The sequence below is a fragment of the Eurosta solidaginis genome, chromosome 2 (assembly GCF_040869045.1).
Source record: "Eurosta solidaginis isolate ZX-2024a chromosome 2, ASM4086904v1, whole genome shotgun sequence".
Classification (NCBI taxonomy): Eukaryota; Metazoa; Arthropoda; class Insecta; order Diptera; family Tephritidae; genus Eurosta; species Eurosta solidaginis.
This window is the reverse complement of record NC_090320.1, coordinates 197,241,186-197,254,372: the sequence shown is the minus strand read 5'-3', so window position 1 is coordinate 197,254,372 and position 13,187 is coordinate 197,241,186. Positions and strand designations below refer to the sequence as shown.

At 30.5% G+C, this 13,187-nt stretch overlaps 1 protein-coding gene across 47 annotated transcripts in view; it reads right to left on the bottom strand.

The window, feature by feature from the left end:
* The window catches only part of Mhc (myosin heavy chain), a 75,126-nt gene that overhangs the window by 17,176 nt on the left and 44,763 nt on the right, over positions 1-13,187 (bottom strand). For 30 of the 47 annotated variants that reach the window (XR_010949753.1, XM_067766805.1, XM_067766850.1 and 27 more), the window contains exon 12: positions 5,051-5,314. Coding sequence is in view for 46 of the 47 variants with exons in the window: in XM_067766805.1 (XP_067622906.1) it covers positions 5,051-5,314 (264 nt within the window). In the remaining variant the exon portion in view is untranslated. Of the gene's footprint in view, positions 1-5,050; positions 5,315-8,503; positions 8,622-11,273; positions 11,392-13,187 lie in introns of all 47 variants that reach the window. The other 17 variants (XM_067766847.1, XM_067766846.1, XM_067766835.1 and 14 more) reach the window with 2 other exon arrangements.

Below are 13,187 nucleotides of genomic sequence, written 5' to 3'. Positions count from 1 at the left end.
GCGTTTTTTTACATATTTACATTCAGGAAACCGCTAGCAACAAGATGTGTAAAAAGCAATTAAAATTGCTTTCGTCAAAAAAAATTTGCGCTGCTAAATCTAAAAGTACTCAAAGAATGTTGACTAAATAAAAAGATCTGCTATTGTTTATATTATTTTCACTATGTTGGACATATGTCTGTGTCAATCAGTTGATTGACTTTGCTTGAGTGCCTGACTCCATTTTTAATTCCTATACCACAATATGTGCACCCATACATACACATCTTTTACATATTAGCATAGCATCAAATGCGCGTGCACTCAATTTTATTGAAACTATTAAAGAAAGCGGAAATATTTTGGTTGATACACTCATTTCGAAGAAAGGCGTATTTTTATCGAGTTACTCATAGGCCTCACATATGTACACATACATGCGCCCATATATATTCGAACGTGTATGCAATCAAATGTAAGACATGGAAGCTATCACCCATATCTAGATTTATGAGTTTTCATAATTTTTTTATATGTGAGTAAAAAACGAAATAATAAAAAAATTACAGAGTGACAAAGAATCATTAGCAGCAACGCTTTATAATAATGTGAGATTGTGTGAAATATTTTCGTATTTTTTATACATTTTTTGTGGAAAAAACATAAATTTAAATTTTATTGCTTGATATGTAAAGTTTGAGTAGGCGTGATTTTAATGGAATATGTTGTTTTTTATAAATAGCCAAATATTTGTATATGCATTTATACTTTTTTAAAGAAATAAACAGCAACGATGGCCTGCAAGTTAGCACAGGTAAAAATAATAATTTAGTCGCCAGCCTCTTTTAAAATCTATTCAACACCTTCAGTTTTCGTCAACATACATACATATTTATGTACATACCTACAATTTTAGCTAGAAGTTATTGATTAAAGTGTTGTGTGCACAACACTCAGAACAATAAAATTTCCAAAAATAAAAATTTATGAAATTACGTGTCGATTTTTTTTTTTAAGATGTCGAATAAAAATAAATTGCTTAAGTATAATAAATTTCGAAATTCCAAAAAGAAAAAACATTTCAAATATTTCGTCAAAAGAAAGGAAAAGTGAAAATGTATAATAAGCACGTTTCTTGTATAAAACTTGCTCATTTCATTTCCGTTAGCTTAACGCAACGCATTGCACGGAATAATTGCTGCAAAAAATTGTATCAATCGAAAAGCTAGAAAAAATAATTAAAGTTTTTCATATTATAATTATTGAGAGCAAATGTAATTTAACATTTTCCAGAAAAAAATGTATATGAATTTTCACTTTCTGGTGTTTTTCGTGGAAATTTTAATAACAAAATATAAAAAAACATAAGTTCTTAAAACGCTTAGCTCGATCCAAAATTCGATATTGCATACACGGAAAATTTTTTTTCTACATTAATTTGATTTGAGTGTGCAGCTGTTATAGCACATGAAATTTGCTACGAAATCACAATAAAATAACAAACAAATAAAACAACAAAGAAAATTAGTTTTACAAAATTTTGATTCCGAAAAATATGAAAAAAATCCTCAAATTTCGTTATATGCTTGAAAAATCGAGTTTTAGTAATGAACTAAGCATTTCAAGAACTTAATGTTTTTCAAATGCAATACTTATTTGCTTTCTAGCAAGGCTCAAATTTTCAGTTTGATTTAAAAATCAACACGCTGGTGTGACAAGTCTTACCATATAACGGCAAACAAGCTGATGCGATTATACAAATTTTTGTTTTCCGTTTAAGAGTGTTATTCTTGTTGCTTTAGCTTTAAAAATTCGAAGAGAAAGGTATGCCAAGAGTTTTAAAACTCAAATACTTGGAAGGTTTTGAAGTTGTCGACCCATGTTTCCAAGAGGCAAAATCCCTAGAAAAAGAATACTTCGACATAATATCAACTGTTTTACTTGGAGCTATGTCGCTTGGAACTATGTCGTAGTACTTTACACCTTCTCGTGTAAAATAAAAAAAAAAAAGTATAAATTACTAATAAGCTTCAAAAGATGAAAAGCTCGCCCCAAAGCTGTTTCAAAAATAACAAAAATTTAAAAAAATCTTTTTTTAAGCATTTTAGCATATATGTAATACCCCTATATTGCTACAAAAGACTAGGTACAGGCCCATCAGAGTGCCGATATATTGGTTTTTAAACGGGGTTTGTTTTTGTATTTAATAATCGAATGTACCTAAATTAAAATTTTTTCTTGTCTCACTTATGTTGCTACAATCACAAAAATTTTATAGGCTGTCTTGTTTTGATTTCGAATTGGAAACACATTGCGAGCATTTTCTATTAGCAATATAGGAGTATTACATATATGCATTTTAGGGTTTCTTTAGTACGAATTACTTTGTGCTATTGTTAGGTGATCGTCGCAAAGCTTTTGCGTTTGATATTCGGAGCAGGTAACAACAGAAACTAAAAAGCTTTCGAAAAGTTTTATTTCCAGTTAAGTCACTGTCCTGCCTTTGGCAGAACCAAAATTGCTATAACATCAAAATAAATTACTATAAACTGACTGTAGCTCAAGAAGCTTTACTGTTATGTCAAATTGAGTTTAGTATTACATCGTTTCCATGTATTTTAAATTGAAATATTAGCTAAAACAACAACAAAGTTGTGTGTTAGGTTGGGGATTGTTCGGCTTAAAAAAATTACAAATTTAAGAAAAACTGATCATATGAAAAGCCGAAAGTAAAGAGAAATTTATCAAAAATCCATACAGGACCTCGCCTAGGGAAACATCTTTGCCGCTAAATATTCTTGTATCTATGAATTTGAAATTGAGAGCTAACAGCAGCGGCATCACAGTGACTTACTGACTCTGACGGCGTTAGTGTCTCGTTTGCAATCATGCTTATCAATAATGCCAATCTAATACCCAATCAGGGCGCGTCACAGACACAATTAACTTTAATAATATATACCAATGATTTTGTGATTCATGCAGCGACGAAATATGCGTGCATGTGTTGCAGTAAAAGTACCACTTCGGCATCTATCAGTAAAAACGTCTTACTGTGACCTTTAGCAGCGAATAGCAGCACAAATCACGTATTCAATGATTAATAAGGCCGCAGTTTATTGTTCTACTGTGATGAAAGCTGTGTTTGCACCTACGATTACGATTGCTGTAATGCGTAATTGTGAATTGCAGATATATATCAAATTGTTCTGCCATCACTTTTCAATCATTGTCACAGAAAAAAACCACTTTGACTGTGTAGTCATACTCAGAATCACGAGATTTACCAACACTTGCAATCTTTTTCTGCCCACGTTGTTGGAATTTTTTCAAATATAGATACATTTTTTAAGGCGTCAAAAAATTTTATGAGTGTTTTTTGAATCCAATTGAATTTATATAAAATACTTCTGACTTATCTTAAATTAAATTTGCAAATTTAGGAGCGCACAATTTTTGCAAAGTAAACATCAGAAAACTTAATAGACGATTATCGAATCTAAAAATCATTTAAAAAAAAGCACATATTTTCCAACGATAATATAATAACTTATGAATTTCTCTGAATTTGAAAAGAAGATTTACTCAGATTTGTGTACTGTTTAATTTTAGTTCACTTTAAAGTGAATAATTAAAGTTTTTGCAGGAAACCCCAATAATAAGTAAGGTCGTGTGCTACCAGCTGTGAATAGTAAAATAAATTTATTTGCATTTCTGTATTTCGCGATTAAATTTTCTTTCATCGTAAAAACAATTTTGAAGTAGAAAAAGTTTGTTTAGTTTAAGAAAAGCAATAACACACACCGAAATATTTTTATAAAGTAAACAAATAATGCTGAAGGTGCTTTTGTTTTAAGTGAGTCATGATTTGGGCTAGTAAGACAGCAACGGGATAAACATTTAGAAAAAATAACCATAAAAAAATGGGTTAACAAAAATTGTTTATGGTTAAGCGAAAAAATGTGTTTAAAGGGTTTTATCATACAAAAAAAACTTTCTTAATACTCGCGTAACAGTTTTTATTTTTGGCAAACACTTGCTTGCACATCAATCGGAATTATTCAAATCATTTATTAATAAAATTAATTTTCTTCAAATATCGCATATGCCGTTACAGCTCATCGATTAGCTGATCATTAAGGTGTTGGTGCCATCTTCTTATTAAGCGCCCCCAAAAGTGCACTGAGCACACACACATGCACAAATGTATACTACATATATATACAAACGTGACGTGTGTTGTAACGTGGGGGCGTATGATTAACGCCAATCATATTGAAAAACATATTAAACAAACAGCTAATGTTTAATCATTTCCGTTAAGCGATTCGTGACGGTTTCAAGTTGTTGTTGCTGCTATTTGAAAAAATAAAACCAAACAAAAAATCGAATAAAAAAATGTATTTATATTGAAAAATTGCAAACCATTGGTGGCTACAAATGCGCTAATTATGTGAACACACTTGCCAACATGGTCAAAAATGTAAGCCAAAAGGCCAAGTGGTATGCAGCAAAAAAAAATTAAAAAATTTTGTTTGGTTGTGTTTGCATGAATATCTGCAAAGGAAATCGTCAAGTGTGAGCGCTAATAAATGTTATTTTTAAATAGTAGCCTTTTTTCAATTTATTTGCAATATTATTATTATTTTTTAAATATTTGCATAGAGCGCCTTTTGAATGCAGAACGCATATGTGCTGCTATATTACAGAAAAATGATGAATTTGGGCAGGTGCAATGTGACAGCAGCGTGAAATATATGAACTTTTTCTAAAATGACACACAATATTTTTCGGGGCATCGAAGATTATGCGATTTCTCATTGCAACATTGTAGCAAAGAGCAATATATGTACATAAATGTATTATATTTGTGTTTGTGGGTGTGTATGTATGTACGTGTAGCTTCACATATTTTTGTATTTTTGTTTTACCTTTTTTTTTCAACTACCCAACAACTGCACATGCGTTTTAACACCAACACCTTATACTGCTGCCTTTATAGCCGCCGCAAACAACTTTCTAGGAAGAGAAAAACAACGCTTTTCTATGTTTTCGATGTATATATACTTACAGCAATCTCATCCTCAACGCGTGATACGTTGAGCAATGGTTTGATCTTCTGCCACAATTTGTACCATGGCCAGGTACGGAGTTGCAAGTATTTGCGCAAGTTACGTTGCACAACTTTAAGAGCCAAACGTTGTTCTTGCAATTTCTTGAAGTTCCTACGGGCCAAGTAACCACGTGCCCAAGCTTGCATCCAGGACATGATCTTACCAAGACGTTCATCACGGAACTCTTCCATCTGACCTAAGACACCAGCGCGGAAGAAAACCTATTGTTTTGACGAAGTTTAAAATTGTTTCGGGAGGAAAATGAAATAAATTATGGTTAAAATAAAACTTGTCATACTCTGTAGTATGCCACATATAGAGCGTGTGACTTTTAAGTGAGCTGAGCGTAACGAAATTAAATTGGTTTTGTGATACAAAGCAAATATTCGTAAATGAGTGGTTTTGTCTTCAATTCAAAATTCTTAAAGGGAGTATTTTTATTTATAATTGTAGCTAAAATACAGTTATAATTTGTTAATTTCATAAAAATATTAAAAGTTTGCTATTTCAGTATAAAAAAGTTCCTTCGAAAAGGAAAGTTTTTTCAATAAAAGTATCTCAAATCTAAATCAAAAACTTGAATTCACGCAGAGCTGTGAAAAACTAGAATCAAATATAAAAATTTAGCATTTTACGAAAAATTTTTGAGAAATCAAAAATTATATAAAAATTATAATTTACACTTCGCTTTTCATTCATTATTTATTTATTTCCAGAAAATGTTCGCGAATATCAAATTTCTCAAAATTTGTTCAAGAAAAACTTTATTTTCCTTTTTTTTACTTATATTTCAAGCAATTCTGTTCATATTTACTGTGACTGTAAAAACTATAATTAACAATTTCTCCTTCATTCATTTAAATTTTCAACATTTCTAAAGAAAAACTTTACTGGATTTTATGCACATTTGTAAAAATTGCCTAAAATCACAAATTATAATAAATTTTGCATGTGTTTTTTTTTTATTTATTGTGTTATATTGATTGCAATTAATAAATTACTGATTGCGTAAATATTGCAATCCGCAATCATTTGAAAGAAAGAATCTCGAATCAAGTTGTATTTACAATTATTGAATGAATAATAATTGTGATTGCAATCAATCATTAAAAAAGCGTAAAACAGAGTTTTTCGATGTTTCTTCTGCCAATAAAAAGCGAGGACTTTTCCCATACAATTCAGAAGAGAATTCAAAAGACAAGGGTGATAAAACTATTGCACTTTTTGTGACTTGAATGAGCGTATTTCATTGCGTATGTGAAATTATTGCAATGGATGATAGTAAATGTATTTAGACTCTAAAAGTTTGAACCCCATTATGCGTGGCTTAGAGTAATTCATTGTGAAGTCACTGGCTGCATAAAAATGACAATTTGCCGTCATTTGAAACTAAGTAATTGCTATCTGAAGTCTTTCTGATAGCTATTAGCAGAAAAGTCACAGAACAAGAGTTCAATTTCGGTTGAAAGCGATTACAAATTTTTTAATATAACCAAAATATTTAATTGCATGTATGGCGTGATTGCAATCAAATCAGTTGTAATCCCAATTATTAGTTGACCGTATTTTAAAATTTCAGTACCATCAAAGAGCAATCAAATTTATTTGTAATAGATGATTGTAAATTTAAAATTTTTTTATTTAAAATTGAATATTGAAAAATAAAGCTAAAAAATGTGTCGTCTTTTTAGAAAAACTATCTGATTCTTCTGAATATATCTAATAGTAGTTCGTTTTAAGCATTTTTTTACATCCATTTTATAATGTTATACCAATACTCTACATTTACTTTTATTCTCAGCTCACGTCAAGTCTAATATTTTTAAAAAGCGTTTCAACATTTATGACAATGATATTTACAAATTTATTAATGATGTTGAAAATGAAAAAAACATGTATATTAACTAAGATGTGAAGAAAGATAGAACAAGAACTATGAACAAAACATGGGACCGAAACGAGCTCATAAAACAAGCGAGTTTAAAAGCATGATTTTTTACAGCGCCAAAACGAGTAACAATAAATCGATAGCCTCTAATGAAAAATGATACACAAATATGAAAAATACGATTTACATACATATATATATAAAATTATATGATTATACAAAAATGAAGATTGAATTATACATATTTGATAAAATATAAATTTAAAGACAAAATTATTCGATTATCTAATGAATGTTTATAAAAAAAGGAAAACCAATATATTTATATATGCAAGTGTGAACATGAAGCTTGAGAAAAATTTCAGAAACAGGGCCCGTATCGTCTTATACAATCACGTATAGAAAACCCATTTCACTCTAACGATAAATATGAATCTGTAAAATTTAAAATTATAACACATTATGGTACTTATAGCCACTATTTCATGGATTACCTCATTTCCGATCACCATTTTCATGCTACTGCGAATTAAAAATTAAATTCAATCACGGATCGTACAACAAGATACGGGTCCAGTTTATGACTTCAAAAAGATCCAAAAGTTTATTTTAGGAGTGCGATTACCCTGCTCCATACTAATCAGGTTCGGAGTTATTTCGAATTCTCGGGCGCACTGAAGGCCGTGTACAACCACTCACTTAGCAATCCGAAAAATGCTTACTTCGAAGTATTTTTCACACTATTTGCTTACGTGGAGTATTGAACAGCAGGAGTAATAAGACTGCATATATATTGATTCAGAAGTCAGTGAGAAAGTGTCCAATTAAGAACTAGAAAAGGATAAAATACAACTCCAACAAGGCTTGAAATTTCAATTAATTGGAGTTTTTCATCAATTCATTGAATGCAGCTTCATTTTGGACCCTATTTTATGACTCTTGTCAGTGCACCCTCGAAGAACGATTCATTTATGAGGAAAACATCGCGAAGTATGAGTGTTTAATGGTTAAAAGGAGTCTGTCTCTTTTATTTTCGTTATATGAGTGAATAAATACGATCGCGATGTTTTTAGTGTATGTGTGTAAATATATGAAATTTCAGTGTGTTGAATGATTAAGTAAATATGTATAACCGGGGTTTATTGAGGTATGTACATATATTTGTGTAAGTCAGAAAATTTTTTATTTTTTTTTTCATTATTAAAGTTTAAAGAAGGCGCGAAAGTTTTGGTTATATCTACAAATTCATAAAAAATAAAATAGACTTCTAAATTTTCAAAAATTCAAATTTTCATAAAAAATTTTAAATTGGTATTTTATTTCTAATGAATTTGAATGATGGTATAGAGAAATTGAATAGTTAAATATTTACATGAATTTGGTTAATATTTAGTTGATTTTGGTTTTTTGGAAAAGTGTTTTTTTACAATACGACAAGTGACATTTAATTATTGTTTTGCTTAGTCTTTTTTTATTAATTTGCTTAGTTTTTTTATTTTATTTCTTGACTCAAATAAGATACCTTGGTGTTACCCAAGCGGTATTGGTCTTCTGGCAAATCAATATATTTGCAAATGATCTCAGTGGCCTTCTTGTCTTTATCGACACCGATCAATTTCTTGGGGCACATGATCTTGTAGCTATACGTTTAATTGTATATAATTATATATAAGTATTTGTGGGTGAGTTTGTGTAGGCGATCGTGTAATTTTTTTGGTGTGCGGATAAATAAATGTTGCGGTAGTTGTTGGGATATATTGTTGATTTCGTTCATGGTTGTATAGTTGAGTAAATGTGAAAAATGTTGGAGGAAACAATTATTTTAGAAACAATTTAGTTAGTAAAATTTGTACATAATTTAACTATACTATACTTTTATCTTAAGATTTTAATTAAAAATGCGTAAATTAAAATTTAAGGAAATATGTATACCTAATATTTTTATTTACTTAGGTCTGAGCATGGAGTATACTCATACAAAAGTGAGAATTTGCTCTGACTAGAATTTTTAATTAAAAAGTTACCACTTTATTCTTAAAAACAAAAACAGAGAGCTTATTAAACCAATTGTATTTGTTATGAATACTTATCAGTGGCTTTTTTCTGTAGCAATAACAAAAAAGTAAATTTGCACTTGAAAAATTTTTTCTGATAAAATGCCCCAATATTGGTAATAGTTCAATTTCATCATAACTTAAGTTTGGCTGTTATTGCTTGTTGCCACAGTTTTCATAAGTATTTCAACGGAAATGATTGAAATTTCTTGATTAACGTGAAATGTTACGCCAGGATATATCCTTGATTTATTGCTATTAATTTTTATTAAGAAACATACAAGTTTTGCCTGAAACTATGCAGAATTTTATTATGTGTTTGTCAAACGAAACTTCTGAGTAAATGTTGCACACTTTCCTGCGCACTTTTCAAGCCAAATTGAATAAAAATACATACATAAATATTACACTAGAGCTACCCTTGAAAACACGCAAACACCTTGCAAATCTCGTAAACAAACCTCAACCATTTGTTTTTCTTCGAGGTTTCTATAGTAATGTGGGATTTGCGAGTTTGAAAGAGTGACTTTAATTTCTCTTTAAGCACGAACACATAACAATAACATTCGGACCTTTATATACATATGCGATTTTCTATAAATTAATCAATGGTCAATGGAAAATTCTGTGTATGAGTGTCAACAAAAAAAATCGATTTAAGTCTACAAACATGCTACAAACAGGGATAACTGTAATAATATTTTAAATGAGGCGTGGAAACATGCTATAAAAATATTTAACTAATTTTTATAAATAATTTGGTACATGTTGTGGTGGAATTGGGCATGCTTTGTGGGTGGCTGTGTGCACCATCTATCATCTACTACTTATGGGTGTTTGTATGTGATATATGCTATGAGGAAATGTGAATGTATTAAATTTTATTTATATTGAACAACGCAACAAAACACAATAGGAAATATCTAACCAACAGTACGAAAAAGCGGAGTGGCCTCATGCATAAAAAGTGAGTATTTGCTTAGTTGAAAAGGTGGATATCGTGGTTTTTGTAACAAAAACACCCAAGCTATATACGTTATACTAAAAAATCGAGTCCAAGCAAATGCTCTCTTTTCATTTATGAGATTACACTTTCGCTTAAGTTTGTTTTTGATATTTTCTTGTGCTAGTTTTCATTCGTCTATGTATATAAGAAAAAGGTCATGCAGTTCATTATTTCATTGAGCTCACAAAAGTGTATAGGGAAAATGTTCGCTGCACAATCCCCCAATATGAAGTTTAATTGCAAGACCGTTTCGAAAAAAAAACTTTAAATTTGTTTCTACTCAGCCTGGAAGATGTACAAGGCGAATTTAATACAACGTAATAACATAAATTTCTTCTGATTTTCTTTGTAAAATCTGATTTCAAAGAGCGTCGGTGAAACAGAATAATAAAAAGCGAATTGGGTCTGACTGAGACCGCTTTGCCATCACCTCTAATAGATTCGCCTTGGTCAAGCTGAGAGCATGCCATAAAACGCCAGTAAAACGGAATAACGCAATTTGCTTTTGATAAAAATTTTGTCATGAGTCGAATAGATCAGATCTAAAACTTAAAAAAAAAAAATGTCGAGAAACTAATATCTAATGGTCACATAAGATGACAATATTTTTTCAACGAAACTGTTTTTCTAAAAACTTTTCATACTGCGGGTTGTAAAGCGATTTATTTTACCTTCGAAGGCATTGCAATGTACACTAGACTTGGTTGACAAAAACTAATTTTTAAAATGTTGATTTTTCCTTGCAAACAAAGCCGGCAATTTGCAACTTTTTGTTTCATGTCTGGACTGATAAGTCTAGTGTACATATACCTTTTCACTTTGTGTGTTGTGTATCAGTACTGCATTGGAATAATTTTCTACGGCACTACTTGTATGGAAGTTTTGGTGTCTTGACGATTAATTACTAGTGCTATGAATATGTAATACGAGTTCTATGCAAAAACTACAACGGCAAAAACATACAGTCGTTGAAAATGCAAAATCTCATATTGTTCTTCTACAGCAACGTGAGAACGATACTGAAGTTCATCAATGGCTAAGATTCCTCTTGTTAAGAGCTCTTCGAAAATAATTACAAAAAATTTGTTTGAATATCTAAGAATCTTACTTTTCTCACTAATGACATTTTGCAATTTCATTGCTCCGGTATGCTTCTAAATTATACTTTGGCGCATTTTGTGTGGCGTTTTGAAAATGAATAAAATTGTAAAACAATAAAAAGGAATGCGTGCCTTAGTGTTACCCAAACGATACTGATCATCACCCAATTCAGTGGATTCGATCAGAATTTTAGTAGCTTTTTTGGGATCTTCCAAGTCTTTGATGCCTTTTGGGTTCAGGATTTGATAGCTGTTGGTGTTTTATGTTTTTATTTGGTTTTCATGGTGTGGTTGAAGTGGATGTTGGATATTTTGTTTAGGTTTTTTATAAACAGTATAAGCAAAAAATATATATGAAATTTTAAAAATTGTGTGTTTGTAAAAAGTGTTGAAGCTACATAAAACCAAAAATGTGTACATAAGTATGCTAGTATAAGGCAAAAGAAAACTGGATGCACAAAAAGGGTGTTTTCTACCAAAAAAAAAAAAAAATAACTCATACAAATTTTTTACTTGAAAAAATAAAGGGTTTTTGCAAATACTTTCCACGTACATCAGGGTGACTGGCAAAAAAATAAAAAAACAAGTAAGGACGGGATAGTCTTCGGCTGTGCCGAAGACTTCATACCTTTCATGAATGGGGCTGAACAATAATTTTATCCCGTTCGTAATCTCCAAATAATCGGATGTATAAGATAAGAAATATATAGTGGACAGATGTACATACCTAAAGGATTTTTAAGATAAATATAAAATAAAAAATGGCAGAAACCTTATCTGAAAAATCAGTTGTATGGGATATATATTATATATAGCTTCGAATGAAATGAGTTTTACAGGAATACAGAATATATATCACCAAGTTTCACGTTTTTATATTGGAAACTAAGAGAGAAATTGCCATAAATCTTTCTATCTGAACGATCGGTTGTATGGGATATATATTATATATAGCTCCGATCAAAGTGATTTTTTCAGAAAATCTTCTATGATATATTAAAATATATATCACCGAGTTTCACGTTTGTACTTTCTACATTAAGGGAGAAATAGCCAAAAATCTTTCTATCTGAACGATCGGTTGTATGGGATATAACTATATATAGCTCCGATCAAAGTGATTTTTTCAGGATATCTTCTATGATATATTAGAATATATATCACTGAGTTTCACGTTTATACTTTCTAAATTGCGGCAGGAATGATCAAAATCGTCTTATTTGAACGACCGGTTGTATGGGAGATATACGTTATAGTGGTCCGATCCTACCGGATCCGACAAATGTCTAATATAATACAAAAATACATCCTTGTGCCAAACTTCATTGAGATATCTAAAAATTTTAGGGACTAGTTTGCGTTCAAACACACAGACGGACGGACGGACAGACGGACATGGCTATATCAACTCAGTTCGTCGCCCTGATCAATTCGGTATACTTAATGGTGAGTCTATCTTCTATATTTCTCATCGTTACAAACATCGGACCAAAGTTAATATACCATTTCATGTTCATGAAAGGTATAAAAATTTGAGGAATTCGAACACACAAAATTCTGTCTCAATAACACACAATGCATTTGCTTGCATTATAAAATACTTTTTTTGCCACCATGCAATGCTATATACTTGTTATGTATGATGACATGATTTTTATATTATATACTTGATGAGTTGAAACTCGCTTTTCATAAAGCGATCTACTATATCAATAATTCTTGGAAAATTGCATGAAAAATATATGTGTATAATTAACATTCTGGTTTAAGACTACTTATTCGTCTATATGTATGTAAGAGTGAGCATTAAAGTGTGATCAGCGCGTTTTTGATGTACACTTTCCACACTTTTACTGTTTCAAAGCTCGACATGCTATATCTGCTATTTTTTTTATATAAAACAATGCCTTACATACGCAAATCACAAAAAAATATTTAAAAAAAACAAAAACACAATAACAAACGTTGCCCATTTGCATGGCATACATGTTTGAATGTATGCAGTATAATGTATGTATAGCATCAAAGCCATTTTATGTATTAAGC